Source organism: Oryza brachyantha, chromosome 6 (assembly GCF_000231095.2).
Source record: "Oryza brachyantha chromosome 6, ObraRS2, whole genome shotgun sequence".
NCBI classification, from domain to species: domain Eukaryota; kingdom Viridiplantae; phylum Streptophyta; class Magnoliopsida; order Poales; family Poaceae; genus Oryza; species Oryza brachyantha.
In genome coordinates this window covers 17,531,286-17,548,440 of record NC_023168.2, presented here as the reverse complement: position 1 = coordinate 17,548,440, position 17,155 = coordinate 17,531,286, and the positions used below count along the sequence as shown (strand labels likewise).

General features: G+C 39.9%; 1 protein-coding gene across 1 annotated transcript; it reads right to left on the bottom strand.

Moving 5' to 3' along the window:
- Positions 1-10,090: 10,090 nt before the first annotated feature.
- Positions 10,091-12,939, bottom strand: LOC102701737 (galactan beta-1,4-galactosyltransferase GALS1-like). The gene is made up of 2 exons (XM_040525148.1): positions 11,590-12,939; positions 10,091-11,119 (listed from the first exon to the last, which is right to left on the bottom strand). The coding sequence occupies exons 1-2, from the start codon at positions 12,801-12,803 to the stop codon at positions 10,774-10,776; spliced, it is 1,560 nt and encodes a 519-aa protein (XP_040381082.1). The 5' UTR covers positions 12,804-12,939; the 3' UTR covers positions 10,091-10,773.
- Between the last annotated feature and the right edge of the window lie 4,216 nt (positions 12,940-17,155).

The following is a 17,155-nucleotide window of genomic DNA, read 5'->3' as shown; positions in this document are numbered from 1 at the left end:
AAATCCTCACTGTTTTTGCGGTTTCGCCCCTATAGTTTGGCGTAATTGCCGAATTCTCCGACCGGTTTCGCCTTTAATTTTCGCCGCCATAAATGGGTGAAATATATTCCGTTCTGCAGAGACATATATCATCGCCGTGGTGCAATATATATCGTGTGTTATTGTTGTACCGAGTGTACCTTTGTTGGTAATGTAGGGTACATATACGCCGCGGCGAGGGGTGAGCGGTGCGGAGGAAAAGGATCGTTTTGTGATACGAGAATTTAGTGGAGGTGCGGGTGTGAAATGGCATGGCGATGACGGAGGGGGAAAAGAAAGGAGAGGGAAAGGGATTCCCACGCTGAGCAATATGGGCCGTCCGATGGGGACTGTGGCTTGTGGAAGATGGCCACCGAGGGTGATGACGACCTTAGTGCTTGATGACGATGGGTTCATTTAATTTCTCCTTTTTCCTGGAAAAAAATAGTGAGTATAAATTTTCATCAAGATTTTTTCCTCTTCTCTTCTTGCTTTGCATATATTTCCCTTGATTTTTTATTGGTATATTATTTTGCAAATGTTTCCTTTAATTTGGATAACCTCTCCTGGTATTTTTTTTTACCACAATAATAACATTCGGGCATCTTGTGGCCCAAGTCATGGTCCAAGTGGCTGGATGGTGACCATGGCTATTTCTTGCAGGAACCCAAGCAATTGTACCCGTAGAATGGTTTGGATATATACTAGCTCCTCTTGTTCAGGAAGGAGACAGGATTAAATTCCCGGTATGTTCCAGTATTTGTTCTGTGCTTTGCAAACACGGCAAGTCGTAAGCTCGTTGACTTAATTAATTATACATAATCTCCTTCTAGACCAAGCAATTAGAAATTATGCTTTAAAGATGACATGTTTATAGATTGACATCACATGATACGTGTCAGTGGGATATTAATTCTTTAGAACTATATGTATTTTAATTAAATTATCGCAAAACTGTATATTTAAAACTGCGTATTGTAAAGGTATGGTATACTAGTTAACATCAAAGTTTATTACACTACATATAAAAAATGGATTATATTTAGTAATAAAGTTATCACAAAACTACAAAACTACATGCTTAATACTAATTTAATCACAGAACTATAATGCTTATAACTCCAACGAAATAATATTACTATGGATTACAACTGTAAGAATATGTACGTAGTTCTGTCTAACGTAACGATATTACTAGGTATTTCAACTCTTTCCTAAATGCCAACGTTTTACAACTTCTATACACATCTTCTTGCACTTCTCTCGTATGTTTGAAATAATATATCATTTTTAATATAGTATAAATTAGGCCGAAGGCAAGTAGCATTTAACTATTTAAGCTTAATCCCTTCCTAATTCTAGTGCGTAAGTCTAAAATGACATACGTTTGAAATTACTAGGAGTAATTTTGCTTGCAACCTTTGTGGCTAAGTTAGTTTTGATTCTTATGGTAAAACCTGTCTGGTACAAGAATCTAACATAGAAAGGGTGCTCACATTTATAAATACTTATATTTTAGTAATATGTGATGTGCTCCTTAACAATGAAACACCAATATGACTTTGTTAATCTTAAAATATGCCGATTCAACCTTTCAATACGGTTATATATATATATATATATATATATATATATATATATATATGAAAATTAGATCCTACATCAGGTGCAGCTACTCCCTACATGTCCATAATGAAAAACATTTTTATAACGGTTTCTGCTCCCACTCAACAGAAAGTATAGAGAAGAAATATATATAAAGGTATTTCTGCACCTTAGATGTGAAGGGAGTAGCTACACCTGATATTAGATCTAATTTTCATATATATATATATATATATATATATATATATATATATATATATATATATATATATATATATATATATATATATATATATATATATATATATATATATATATATATATATATTCATAGAGTGAGTAACGCTTGTGTATACAGAAAAAAAGAGAACATGTGCTTCAAGAAAGTTTTTCCACAGTACCTATACAACATGGGAGCCTTTTAAACTCTTTCTGACTTTCTGACTCCCTCTTTTCTGTCAGCAAGACAAGAAACGATATTAGAAGCAAGGAATCTTAACCGTATCAGGAAGATGAGGCCAAAACTGGAAAAAGGTTTTGTAACCTGTCCCTGCCTTAACCATATACATCTATCTGTCCTGAGTGATGTTCCATTTCTCAGTTTTATCAATCTTTTTTATTTCTGTATAATATAATTTATTTCGCCCATCTCGCTCTGACCTATGTTATGCTATCCTGGACGTCACCAGGATAGACAGCGATCATCGACGGTTTGTTTGGTTCCTTCCTTTCTTTGTTTCTAGCTAGATCGATCAATCTGGATTCCTCTGTGGCATAGAATAATTTATCAAGTGGCATTAGTTTTTTTCCCCATGAGAAAATCGCAGTATGTACAACAAGTTTTGTAGTACGCATATGTAATGTGCCGTTTATTCAGATTTTTCTAAGAATGTGTGGTAACTTCCTGCGATACTAAATCAAGAGTATTTTTTTTATCCTTGAGCACTATTTTCTATATAAAATTTAATACCTCTAGGTACCTCCTTAAAATTGTTTCTAAATTAAACCCTACTTGTAAATCTAGACCATAACTTGTTCCACTGTTTGCCGCTATTGAAGAAAAAGTAAGCGACAGAAATATTTCGAGCAAAAAGTTATCCCAAATATACTGCGGACATAAAGTCATCCCGGGACAAAAAAAAATGTCAAACATTTCAGGAATTTCAGCCCAAAGTTCCAAACTAGATTCTCCGTTTGGAAATCGGAAGAGAAATTTCGCCGAAGATGAAAAGATGCGCATGCACCATGAGAAAGCCGAGCACGCTGTCGAGATCACACAACAAGAACTATAGCTAGTCATCAGTCGTTAGAGATAAGGGTGTAAGTGGGCCGGCCCGCCAACCTGTTTATAGGCTAATTAAGCAGGTAGTTCGTCGGGTTACATGTTTAATTGATCTATAAGCGGGTTGGCGGGCTTGTCCACTTACACCCCTAATCAGAGAGGATCAGAATTCGCAAGACGCCGGCCGCCGGATTCAGACAACGCAACGGCCGGCCGGTCACCACGCCATTGACGTCGATCTCCATCGAGCTTCCATGCCATGCCATGCCATCACCCCAACCTCCATCCACCCGTACGTCGTCGTTGCGTACGGCACGCACGGCGGCAACGCGCGCCTGCACTGCCGGCCCGGCCGGCCGGTCCTCGATCGCCGGCGCCGGCAGTGATAAGCTGCAAGCTAGAAGAAGCTTATTAGTGCAGAAAAAAAAAACATCACACGACGACAAGGCAGCAAGCACTGTTGGTCGACACGACAAGGCTGGGTAGCATCAGCCGGAGGATTCGCCTTTAAGCTTACACATATGGATCGTCACTCCCATACATTGCACCGGATCGATCGTGAACTCCGTGAAAGTTACGCTTATCTGCCGGCTAATTAGTCTCTCGGATTAATCGTGACCATCAGGTTAACGCGCCGCAACGCTGGGCGGTCAAAAGCGTCGATTTATTTATTTTTGGCCAAATTAACCTTGGCTTTTTCATCCTTGAATTTGGGGAAGCTTCCCTCTATTTTTAGTGGTTGTGTTTATTGATATCATTTTGATTTTCTTTGCACATACATTGGAACAGATATGAGATGCAGAGATAAAGATAAAACAACAATGAAAATTTTGTTCTTTTTAAAAGGACACAAAATTCCCTTATATACATGAGAATGTGTTTTTAATTAGGATTTTGGTGAGGTTAATTAGACAGTTGTGTTGCTGGCCTCCAGTCGTCCTTTTAAGCATGTGTTAGAGGACGCATTCACGCATGGATGTATATACGGTGTACATACAAACACATGTTTCATGTAATTAATCGAAAATAAGAGTTGCTTTATTTATTGGGAAATTTTTTTTATTGAAATGGAATTGCCATTTTCTGGCAAGGAGCTGTATATATGGGCCGGTACAGTAAGAGGCTTTAGAAAATGGGAGAAGGCCTAAAGGCCCAAGGTTTTTAGGTTGCAAGGCCAGGCCTAACTGTAACCCGTGTGAAAAGATAGAACAAAGATATTTCTTCTTTTTAAAAAACCAGGAAAAAAAATAAAAATATGAACCTAGCATCAGAACAACAAACTTTTGAGGAGAGTTTCAAAAAAAAAAACTTTTGAGGAGGATAAGTCATGCATAATGCTGACCATTAACTATGGCCTGCCACATCATCATTCTCCTTTCTTTTTCCCTTTGAAGTGACACTCTTGTCAACCTTATTTTTTGTTTGTATCAGCAGGAACAGACTGATCTAACAAAGGTCAAACAGACACAGTTTAATTTGAGTTTCCACATTAACAGAAAACGGCTTGGTTTGATTTGTCATCCCAAAACACTATGATTAACAATTTAACACCAATCAATTATCCTAATCCACAGCACACCACTTCCGCTGTCGTCCTGATCAGAGTTTTCCAAGCCAACAAAGCCGGCTGTAATCACTGAAGGAAGCATTCACCCGGCACCTCGTCTGACAGTGATGCCTTGGAGACTAATGCTAGCTTATGTGTAAGCTTTACCAATCCCTTAAAAAATAACTTCGAATTTCTCAGCCATAGAAAGATATATGAGCACGTTTTGTAGAAATTATTCGAGTTTTGCGGGAGATTATCACCAACCATCCACATTAATATGGTGTAGAGGGTGGATTAAATTCCATTATTGAAAGAATATATATATATATATATATATATATCAATTTATTTCTGATTAATCATTATTACATTTGAGTTTGTGAATTCAAGTAATAAATGTACTAGAAATAGATAAAGTAGGGCATGATTATATTAGTATTTGATAAAGTGTAGTGTCTTCTAGTCTTTTTATTTTTTATATGCGTAAGTTTTTTTACCGAAGTTTATTTTTAGTTTTAGTTTTTAAATTATTAAAAATACATATATGAAAGTTTTACTCATAAATTATTTTTCATTTGCAAAAATATACCGTGGACTTTTTCAATGAAAAACCCAAACCATCATGTCAGCTAGTAACATTTTGTGCTCAGCATTAACCTTAGTCTAACAGTCAATCCGTAGTGATGAAGCATTAATCAGGCTACAAATGAATGCTTATGCGTACGAACAAATGTGCATCAATTCTCCCTTAAAGATGTACTTGTTCACCAGTAGATTAGCCTACCTACCAGGGACCCACAAAATGTACATGAATTTACCAGTGAAGCAATCAGTTCTTGTTTGTAACATCTCATAACTATAATCCTAATTAGTGAAGCAATATGTTCTTATGTGTAACACAGCTCATCAGTATCCTCTGCATTCCTGTCTTTCATGGGATGTCTTTGCTGAAGCTGAAAGGATGGCTTTTCACTAACATAAGCCAGTGTGCCTCAAGATTAAAAGAAGAGAAAGAGATGAGCTAAAAAGGTTAATTAATAGTGCATGCCTATATATGGCCATATGTTAGTGTTGCTGTTCGTGCTAAAAGGAAGGGAAACATGTGCAATGGCATGATCACAAATGGTGGATGATCCTGGATTATTCCTAAGCAATCATCCATGCATCTTTCATATCTGGGAGGCACTGGAACTTATACTGCTTAAAATATGTTATCATACAGTTGGGATGATCCACTGGAGGTCATGAGTCATGACCAAGAAAGATTCCTGGTTTTTCCAAATCTAATCTTTAGGTATCAAAATTCAGGAAACAAAATTATAGGTCATCTTTAGTTTGTTGCCACTTTTAACCTTACCAAATTGTTACCAAACTAAAACTTGATTGCTTCAAAAGCTTCAACTCTTAAAACCATGCCCAAAATTGGTATGGCTTCAAACCAAACTTATGTTATGTATGTACTAAAAAGATTTGGTGATACCAAAATACACAAGGGCAAATTTTGTTGGCAATGAACTAAACATATACTTATAATATCATACGCTTATTAGATTTTATAAACTTGTAGCAATAAAACTTAATGTTGAAATTTTAAAGTTCTCTGAATTTGATCTTTTGTGTCAAGTATTTTTATGCTTAAAAAGAGGATTCGATAGTATCAAATATAAATGATCAAAGGGAGTATCTGACTAGCATTTCAGAGGTAGGATCGCACACCTTTAACTGTCCTTGATAGCAGAAATATAATTATGGATGACTTGTTTGCACTACATATTTATCAAAAGCATGTAGTTCATCAATTTCAAAAAAAGAGTAAGTGTTGACCGAAATTACACAACGTTGACTAATTTCAAATTATTAGATTGTGATAACGAAAGTTGTAGTAGTATATTTACCATCAATAACACAATTAACTTGTGAATATTGATCAATCTCTTGCTAAAGATGAACAACTTCGTATTTTCGCTTCTGCTTATGCTTATAAGCTAAAATTTAAATTTTTGAACCTTAAATTTAGAGGTGAATTTAGTGTCTGTTCATCGTAGTTTATTTTTCAATCTTTACTTTTAGACCACTTAAAACACGTATACAAATGTTTTATTCATAAAATTATTTTTTATTTACAAATATGTCGTTTGGCTTTTCTAAAAAAGCTAAACAATCTCCCCGAAAAGATCAACATTTATAGGTACTGAACTTAGCATGGTTCAACTGATTAAGCTCCTTGTGGTGGAAGGTTTAAGTCTTAGACTTTAACATATATGCTCGTATTTATAGCTAATTATCTATTGGTAGGTGTTGTACCCGTCGAGCGACCGCACCATTAGTGGTTATCCCATTTTAAGATATCCCTGCTTATCGGATGTGCTAACAGAGTTAGAGTACGCATGTGTAAGTCAACATGATTATTAGAGATGAGAGCATGCATATGTATATATAAACGCATACTTTTATACTATATTCATAAAAAAAGGCTTGGAAGTAAAATCTTTTTTACCTTTGGGAATGGATCACTCAAAAATCCTGGCTAGATTAGCGTAAATATTTTGCACGTCTTCCACCGGTCATTGACAGACGGACCCCACCAAAAACTGCAGCGGCCCCTTGTCAGTTAGCCCACGCTTACAGCCCCGTCCTTGGCCGTGCACCCGTCGGTAGCCTTATCTTTTCATTTATGTTCATGTTTATAAATTAAAATTTAGATTTTTATCTTCAATGAAAAAATCTAACAAATGTCATTGACAAACACTTAATTACAAGAAATTTCATTGAATAGTATGAGTTATAAGAAATGTCATCGTACACACGAATTTGTCTAAGAAATGACATTGCTATTAGGGTTCCGTCAACTTTTTTTCCATTAGGTGCTACAGTATGAACGGTGTATTTAACGGTAGAAATGTACAGAACCCTAATGGCGATGACATTTCTCAAACAAATTGGTTTGTACGATAACATTTCTTAGAACTCGCATTCGTCAATGATGTTTCTTAGACTTAAACGTTTGTCAATCACATTTGTTAGATTTTTTTATCTTAAATTTATGGTTTATTTTTAATTGTTACCTTTTAAATCACTAAGAACACGTAAAAATTTTATTCATAATTTTTTTAATATGCCGTTTGGTTTTTTTTTATGGAAAACCAAACGAGGATCGTGTCATCATCCATGCCAACGGGTGGACCTCGAGCCCAATGCCCATGGCGACCCGTTCCTTTTTCACGAGCGTAAAACGGTTTAATTCTGGAAGCTTCCGAGTCCGAGAAGCGGTTACAACGGCTTCCCGACGGCGTGCGGCAGGGGAGGAGGGGGCCCACACGGGTCACAGGCGGCCGGTGCCTGTGCGTATGCCCCTGTCCCATTCTCCTCCTCCTCTTTTTTTCTCGAGGAATCGAGGGGTTGTTTAGATATGGCTAATAAAAAAACTAATTTAAAGTATTAAACATATATTTAAAAAACTAATTTCATAAATGAGTAATAATCCGTGAGACAAATTTTTTAAACCTAATTAATCTATAATTAGAGCATGTTTACTGTAGCATCACTTAGGCTAATCATGAATTAATTAGGCTCAATAGATTTGTCTCGTAAATTAGTCTAAGATTATAGATGAGTTTTATTAATAGTCTAGGTTTAAATATGTCAATCAACTTGTTTTTTTGAGATGGAATTGTCCACTACCTTTGCTACTAGCAAAAAGAAGCTCCGGGCCAAGTCCAGTGAACCAGCTGGGTTCATGCGTTAGGCTGCTTTCTTTTCTCAACTTTCCTTTTTATATTTTTACTCGGTTTTTGCTATATAAAAGTTTATCATCTCATATTTTTAAAATAAAATTTCAATGTTTCTAATAGTTAATTGTTTCGTCTATGCCATTAGGAGTAGATTGTAGTAAGATAAAATGATATATAGTTATAAAGAAAATCTTTCTATCTTTCTTGGAAAGAACGCAACATTAATGCTTCCGAAACATGAGTAGATTTTAGTAAGAGGAAAAAAATATAGTAGCAGTTGATACAAATACAGATACAGGATGATTGATCAGGGCCACTGCCTAGTATTACACTACCATGTGGATAGCATAGCATTTGACAGCTTCAGCACAAGAGAATCTCTGCAGTTCAGGCCTGGTGTTGTGTTACTACAGTATACAGAAGACAGTGGTCATTCCAAGGGGTAGGGTATTTGGATGTATCTGTACTAGCATGGGGGAATAGTTAGGCTGAGCTGGGTGGTATCTGGGGGCAAGGGCAACCATTGCCCCTGCCAGTATCCTACTAATACAAGTGTATTTTCTACACAGACACCAAAGGTGACAGCAATTTTCTGGCTACAATTGAAGATTTGAAGTGAGCTGAGCTCATTGGGTCAGTACTCTGTACTCATATTTGTCAGTATTGCTAGTAGGAGTAGTTTGTTACTACTGCTCCCTCCGTCCCGAAATAGGATTATTTTATAGTTTTTTAATACAATATTTTGATATTTATCTTATTTGAAATATTTTTATAATTAATATTTTTATTTTTACTAGATGATAAAACATGAATAATATTTTATACTTGACTAATTTTTTTAAGTTTTTATATAATTTTTTTAAATAAAACGAATGATTAAACGGTAGACATGGAAGAAAAATAAAGTTCATGTCGGATGTGGTATCAGGTCCTAGTATGATATACTAGTAAGCTTCCGTCTTCCAAGATAAACAGGATTGCATGGTAAGATTTCTGTATTGATTTCACGATTCCCCAATGGATTAACAGACACGATACCCGAACTCCTAGATAGTGCGATCTTTGCAGCAACACAAAACTTTCTATATGCATTTTTTTATAGTTTTGTTTTAAATTCATTTCAATCTTATAATAGTTAATTCATTAAGATAGTTATCGAGAGCCATTCAGCACAAAAAGGACACGATATAAATGTTGAATCAACTTCACTATCGTTAACCCCATTATCAAAAACTGGAACTGCAGATTTTTTTTTTGTGGTTTTTCATGGGTAGATTATTTTTATTCAGCAAGAAACTGAAAAAAAAAAAGGAAAAGGCAGAGCCCCAACATGAACATTGCTATATGTTTCATCTATAGCAGACAAGGCAGAAGAGTTCTTTGTTATTTCATATGGAGATGTTTAGTTCATGCAACTGAAGCCTGGAACAGTAATTCTTCACTGTTGAAGTGCATTCCTGCTCCATCTACCTTGCACTGCTCTACTAAAACCTCAAAACGGAAAAATTTATAGCAGAGAGCCATTTGGCCCTACTGGTTGGACGTATTAGGCTGTAGTGCAGATAACTGGCATGCCAATTAATGTAGAGATTGCCACAAAGAGTATTCACCAGTTTTTCACTATCAGAGACTTAAGAGCATATATATTGCTCAGTTCAGAACCAGTTGTTACAAAGTATAAAGTCCCTCATTAGGTTATATGACACGAGGACTGAAAAAGATGCAGAAGATACAAGAACATGCAGAGAAAAATAAGCAAGTGAGGGTGAACACTAACTGTAAGTAGACCATTAAGGTTTGATGCGACATTACACCAAAATGATATAAAGCTTCAACCAAAGACTCTTAATCACTATTAACATCCCAAAATCTGGCATGAGAATTTGTCCTACTTAAACAATGAAGAGAAACAGCAATGCTATGACAAAAAAGGCAGCAGCTGGAGACAACACCACAAGTCCACAGCACCATGCTATAGGCCAAGCCACCTTCCCCAATCATACAACCCATGCCCATCTTCCGGTCCCCTATTCTTTTCTGCCTTTCTAGCTACGAGACTACAACATTACTCAATAGCTTTAGGGCTACAGATTTCAAAATCATGTAGATTTGATTACCTCATGCCTACAAATTATATCCAGTACGTGGTGAGAAACTGTTGCCTTTTTATGCTTATGCATTACTTGTGGGTCCAACAAAATGAGCTAAAAGTGCCATTTAGGAATGCTCCCATGGTTTGGAAATGCAAATGACCCAAGTTCAGCATCATATAAATTTCTTATGCAATTGTATCTTTAAGTGAATGAAATACACTTTATATATCATAAATAAAACAATGAGATTTACAGTGATGAGATGTCTGTTTACAAAATCCTCACCTTTGCAGAAATTGAATTGTAGTGGCACACAAACTTCCATTTTGTTCGGGGTTGCAGCTTCACTTTAATTCACATCTCTCTATGCTCAAGAGAGCTCCAAATCGTAAGTTATCTGTTCAGCTGATCACATCATGCCCTTGTCAATCCTCATGAGAGGCCAGCACTAATACTATACAATGGTTCATTCTCTGGTGGTTGATCTTGCCACATTCATACTCGCACATCACCAATGGTCTTCCTCTCGAATTCCCGCACTGTGTCAGCTAGGCGTTTCATGCTGTCATCGTAGTACCAGGGTGTCTTCTCAGACCAGGTTAATCCACCCTTGGGTGGAATGGGCACAAACTCACGGCATACCTCGCCGAGCACATTGATAGTATTGTGGTAGTGGTAGTACCGGATGAGATGCTCCGTTTTGTGTGTGGTATTCCCAATAACATTCTCCGACATATGTACACCGGTGGCATATGCATTCTTCGCCTGAATTGCATACTTCCGGTCACGCCTTACTCCAGTGATTGAATTCCGGAAAGCCAACTTCTCAAACCCCCATTGACTGAACAAGTTTTCAGAAAGAAGAATTAGTCTTTCAGAAACAACCATAGTCAGATGTAACAGAAGTAATGCAATCAAGGCTGTGAAAAACACAGTAGGATGCATCAGTTACAAGCAGCAAGAATCCTACATGAATTAAACCTGACACTCAAAATCTCCATTTTAATACTATGGTTCATTATCAACATAAAGCATCTATCTGTACAGGAAAAAGTAAGCTACATTGCAAAATTCAGGCACCGATTCGCTTGCGCTTGAAGATTTCAGGAGGAATCCTAAGCAAATTGAACTTTTTACTCAGCACACTACGGAAGAAAAAAAAAGCAGCATTGCAATCCAACCTCCTAATTTAACAATTCAAGCACAAAGTTTATGAAAGTACACAAATTTTAATAATCAAATGCTTATGAAAGTAAAAGAGGGAAGCTTTTCAGCAAAGGAGCATAATTTGGGCAAGAAATTGTCGCTTACTTTGAGTAGTCGGTCTCCGGGTCGTCGGGGTTCCGGGCGCACAACCTGCTCGACATGGGGTTCTGCTCTATGGTGAACTGCGTGTAGGGCTCGAGATCGGCGAGGACGGCCTCGAGCGTCCGGCCGTCGGGCAGGAAAATGTACTCGTCGACGTCGAAGAAGAATGTCCACTTTGCGGCGTGCCGGTACCGGTGGAGGCAGTCGTTGACGACGAGGAACTGGTTGTAGTACCAGCCGTCGTACTCGGCCTGGGCGCGCACGTCCTGCAGCGTGGCGCGGCCGGCGCGCACCCACGGCTCCAGCGCGGCGCGCACGGCGGGGTTCACTCCGCCGGCGTCGTGGAAGACGAAGTGGGAGCGCGGGCCGAAGAAGCGCGCGTGGTACGCCATCCACTCCCGCACCCGCGGCGCGCTGAGGTTCCCATACAACGACGAGCCGCAGTAGAGGTAGTCGTACCGGTGCGGCGGCCGGAACGCCGCCTCGTCGTACGCCCCCGGCGCCTCCTCCAGCGCCACGATCCGCTCGTACCGCGCTGGCGACGGCCCGTAGTAGGCGTTCAGCACGAGCCTGCCCCCGGCGTTGTCGGCGTTGGGCACCCGCGCGAACGTGCAGTTCACCACCACGACGGTGTACACCCGGCCGTAGCCCCAGTCCGGGAGCATGTGGTACGTGTTGGCGGCGCGCATTGGCCGCGCCGCCGCCGCCGCCGAGCCGTTGGCGCCGGCGTTGGGCACCCACTCGCATCGGAACCATGGCTTGCCGTACACGTGCGTCGGCTTCGACGCGAGGCCGACGACGGCGAAGGTGTACGGCCCGCCGCGGTACGCGCCCATCTGCACGAACAGCGCCGCCGCGCTGCCCACCGCGCGGAACTCCCGCCTGTTGGGGTCCGGCGGCGCCGCTGCCGGCCGTCCCACCTTCGGCACACTCGGGCGCCCCTCTTTCAGCGGCGCGGAAGAGAGCGAGCCACTCCCACTCGCATTGCTAAAGGGCGCCGTCCTGGCGTGCACGGCGAGCGGGCGGGGCGGCGAGAGCGCGGCCGGGTCGGGGCAAACGGAGAGCGGGGAGGGGAGGACGGAGCCGTAGGAGCGGAGCTGCCAGGCGGCGGCGACGAGCGTGAGCACGGTGAGCGCGGCGAGGAACGGCTTGAGGTCGAAGCAGAGGAACGCGGGGGCCGGGCCGGCCGCAATGCCGCCGCCGCCGTCCTTCCGCATCCTGGCCCTTGCCTGCCGCTCCCCGCCGCCGCAGCGAGCAGCCGAGTGAGAGTGGGAGTGAGAGCGTGAGGAGCAGTGAGGATTACGCGATTGGGAGAGTGTGGGGGTTAATTCGCTCTCTGCGCTCTCTCCTCGGCCTCGGCTTGGAATGTTTTCTGGGTCTGGGTGCCCTCCTTAATTAACGCAAGCTACCAGACGCATCGTTGCTAATGATGCATATAATGCTGTACTACTCTAACTTCATTTGCATGGTGATGAACGGCCGGGCTGAGCTCACCAGTCACCATATCGTTGTTCATTTTAAGTTTTCAACCTTAAATAGAAATGATGTTAATTTTTTTTATTATAATTTATTTTCAGTTTTATTTTTTATATCGTTATGAACATATATATATATATAAATAGTTTTATTCATAAATTATTTTTCTTGTAAATATACCAATAAATTTATTTTATATAAAAAAAAGATAACCACTTAGAGTTGAGAGACATTGCGTGTCGATGATTTTGAAACCGGCCTTAATTAGCATAGTTGCAACCAACCTGCGTAATTGGCGAAGTCGCTTAAAACCATCTTTCGGTGCAATTTAAGGGCGGTACTGTGCGTAGGTCGGCACTGTAGAGTGTACAAGTCCCTCGTCCGCACGATGCCCTCCGTCTCCATCTCCATGACGAGGGGTCATGTCAGGTGGGGCTCTGCAGCGCGCACAGGTGCCCGCGTCCGCTAGGAAATAATTAACTTTTTTGTTACACTTAAAAATAACGTTAATATATTTATTATTGGACCCATATGTCATAGATACATAAGATCTCACGTATGATAACACAACGAGTGACAAATATGTTATGTACGTGGCAAAAAGTTAAATGGTCCGTCCGCTAAGGAAGCACCACGCGTTACGGCAAGCTGCTGACTATTATACCTGTGTTTTTCTCGCATCAAGATAAACGACCATGGCTTTTAGCTTTATAAATAATAATCCAAACTTTAAAAGTAATTTTAAATTTTTTAATATTTTCGGTCTTTAGTGTTTGTTTTTTTATTTGTAATTGTCTCGTTAAAATTTTTTCTAGAAAGGCCCGACAATCACCCAAAGATTTTCCTAATTTTTAAACAACTATGTAATTATATAAATAATTAAATTAACTACTATAAATTAAAAATATATGACCTCCATAGAAAATATGTATTTTTGACTGTTTAAGTAAGAATTAAAGTTGAGAAGAAAATACCACCACACCCCTCGATAAATGATATGGATGGAACCAAATGGTAGATGGGATAAAATGGAAAAAAAGAACTTAAAAGAGAATTGATTAATATAACAAGTAATACCCTAAATAGTCATAAATACTTATATTTTTATAAAAATAAATTATATTTATGTTTATATTTAAAATAGATAAAGTAATTTAGAAATGCAACATAACAAATTCTTTTATACTTTTATAAATACGTATCATTTAACCGTTTGTAAAAGGTGCACGTTAAAAGTTAGAAAAAGAAAACATAATGGTATGTTTGGTTGCAGGGATGTGATGTGATAGAACCATCTCATCCTATGTATTGTTTGGTTTATAGACCAGGTGGGTTGGGTTGAACTCAGTAGGAAATATTCCCTCAATATGCTGGTGGGATGGTTCTACCAAATTCGTGGGACGAGAGGAACCCGGGACGGGGCTGGCATCACGTCGCACAGGGAGGGGGTGAGGGCATCGCACATTCGCACTTACTCTCTCGGTTGCCGCCGTCGGAAGGGGAGTGTGGTCACCGTCGCCAGGAGGTGTAGATCTGGCCAGGGGTTGGACGAGCTCGTCGCGCCGCGCCGGGAAGTGAGTGGGGGTGGGGAGGAATACCTCGCTACACCGGGGGAGCTTGTCGCCGCCGCTGTTGGAGTGACCGGGGTTAAGGGTGAGGGGGAGACCTCGCCACGCCGGGGGGAGAGGGGGCTCGCCGCTGCTGTTAGAGTGTCCAGGGTTGAGGGTGAGGGGGAAGAGCTCGCCACGCCCGAGGAGGGAGGAGAGCTCGTTGCGCCGTGGGAGTGATCGGGGTTGGGGAGAGACCTCGCCGTGCTAGGGGAAGACCTCGCTCGCGTCGGGAGGAGAGAGGTCGCCGCACCGTGGGAGTGACTGGGGTTGGGGGAGACCTTGCCGTGCCGGGGAGGTGGGGAGACCTCGCTCGCGCCGAGGGGAGGGGAGCTCGCCGCTGTCACAGGGGGAGCTCGCCATTGCACCGAGGAAAGAGGAAGTTTCTGGTGCTTTTTTTTTCTTTCACTGGCTGTGGATTATATGCTTGATACAGCAATACCTATATGCTTCTTCTTGGACATAACCTAACAATACATATATGCTTATTCTTGTTATAGCAGTACATATATCGAAAAATATGTGTAAGACTTTATGCAATTATCTTATTATGTGAGACTTTGAAATGGAAAATATATGGACTTCAATTTTGTCCATATTCATATATTAAATTAATTTTAAATATAACTCGTATAAACAAAAAATGCGTAAGGTTATTCAAATATTAATCCTACTATTTCATATTATGTATTTAAAAGATGGGAGGTAACTTCACCAACTTATTATGGAAGATAATCATATCTTGTCATTACACCTTCATCCCTTGAACCTAGGGATAGGTTCACTCTATCCTATATCATCCCTCTAACCAAAACACTCCATCTTAGAAACTAGAAATGAAACCAACTCATCTGAATCTTAGATAGTCCACGAACCAAACGTGGCTTCCGGTGACGAGCGAGTGCGCGTGCGGCGGCCACATGCCCGAGCCAACCGACCAACAAAAGTAGGATGCGTGGAGGCTGGAGCGCGGCCGGCCGTTGCCCGTTCGGGTCACAAAAGAGGCGCAGGCGATCTCCCTTTCGGTGTAACGGCTGCTGGGCATGGCCAATGCCCGAGTTCATCGGTGATCGCGTAATAATAAGAGGAAAGTTGGTCAAACGATCTTGTTTCCTTTCATTAATTATTACTCCCTTCTTGCCATGCCTTGTTACACTACGTTTGGATTTTTCTTTAAAAAAAGAGTTTAATCAAATTGATAAGAACCTATAACAATATATTCGCTGCACCAAATTAGTTCCATTTAAATATAATATTTAGTATATTTTGATACTGCATTTCTTTTGTGTTAAAAAAATTGTTAAGTTTCTCTATAAAGTTGGTCAAGAAGAAGTTTAACTTTGAAAAACATCAAAACATAGCACTGCATAATTCCATAAGCAAAACAGAGCTATTTAGTTCCAAGCACTCGAGACTCAGAGTAGAGATAACTGAGTATGGTTTCTAAGGATTAAAGGTTGTCATGATAACCTCGGTTACGGACAAATGACATTAAATTCTGATAGTATTTCTGAAATTTCGGAACTTATTAGATTTTGACTGGTTTCTCATTACGAGTTAGTTTGACAGTGTCATGGGCTCGTGGACGTGTTTTATGGTGTGGTTGTTGGAATGTTGGATACATACTCATCTCCTGTATAACCACACGCTGTGGAGAGGCTACAAATGATTGGAAATTTGGAATTGCAAGGAAGGAGAGAGTGTATGTACCGTGTACGCGAGCTGGATTTGATAGGCCAACCGACTGGGGGCTATCTGGATAGGTCCGTGCGACAAAAAGCCAATTTATGTATGCATCTATCTCACATTGTCCATCAGCTAGCTATACAGTACGACCTCCAAACGATGGATGGATACCTGATCATGTCATCTATAAAATCGTGCGTTTTGATTTGGGGTGATTGCCAAACGTTATTTGATAAAAGGAAAATGATTTATACATAATTTCTTTACAGGAATGATGTGAAGATATAGTCTAGGGCTGCGTTCGATGCAAAAGCTGTTAGCAACACGGAAAACGATAAATATAATTAGTATATTATTAATTAAGTATTACTTATTAAAAATTTAAAAAAAGATCCATTTGATCTTCTAAAATAATTTTTATATAAAAATTTTTTGCACGAAATACATTATTTAGTAGTTTAAAAAACATGCTAACAGAAAACGAGAAGTAGTTCATATCAACAAGCTGAAACGAACCCAATCTAGATATCGGGTTGATGAAAGATCTTGGCCCCATCGTTTCGCTTTTAGATGAATAAGCGAAAACGCGTTTTTGCAAACGAAAAATAATTTACACGTAAAAATTTTATATACATATCCATTGCGGCTTAAAAGCAAAATATGTAAAATAAACTAAGTTCAAAATTAATTCTGAAATTTAAATTTTGATTTATAAGCGGTTATAAGTGCAAAAGGATGGGAGCCCTTCACTTCTCAATCTCGATCAGAGCAGCGACGCCTCTCCAAGCGGCTGTGTTGCC

Excerpts from the sequence above, each read along its gene's own strand:
- LOC102701737 (XM_040525148.1), bottom strand. The coding sequence starts at position 12,803 with ATGCGGAAGGACGGCGGCGGCGGCATTGCGGCCGGCCCGGCCCCCGCG. Across the intron at positions 11,120-11,589 it reads CCGGAGACCGACTACTCAAA|TCAATGGGGGTTTGAGAAGT; the intron begins GTAAGCGACAAT and ends AAACTTGTTCAG.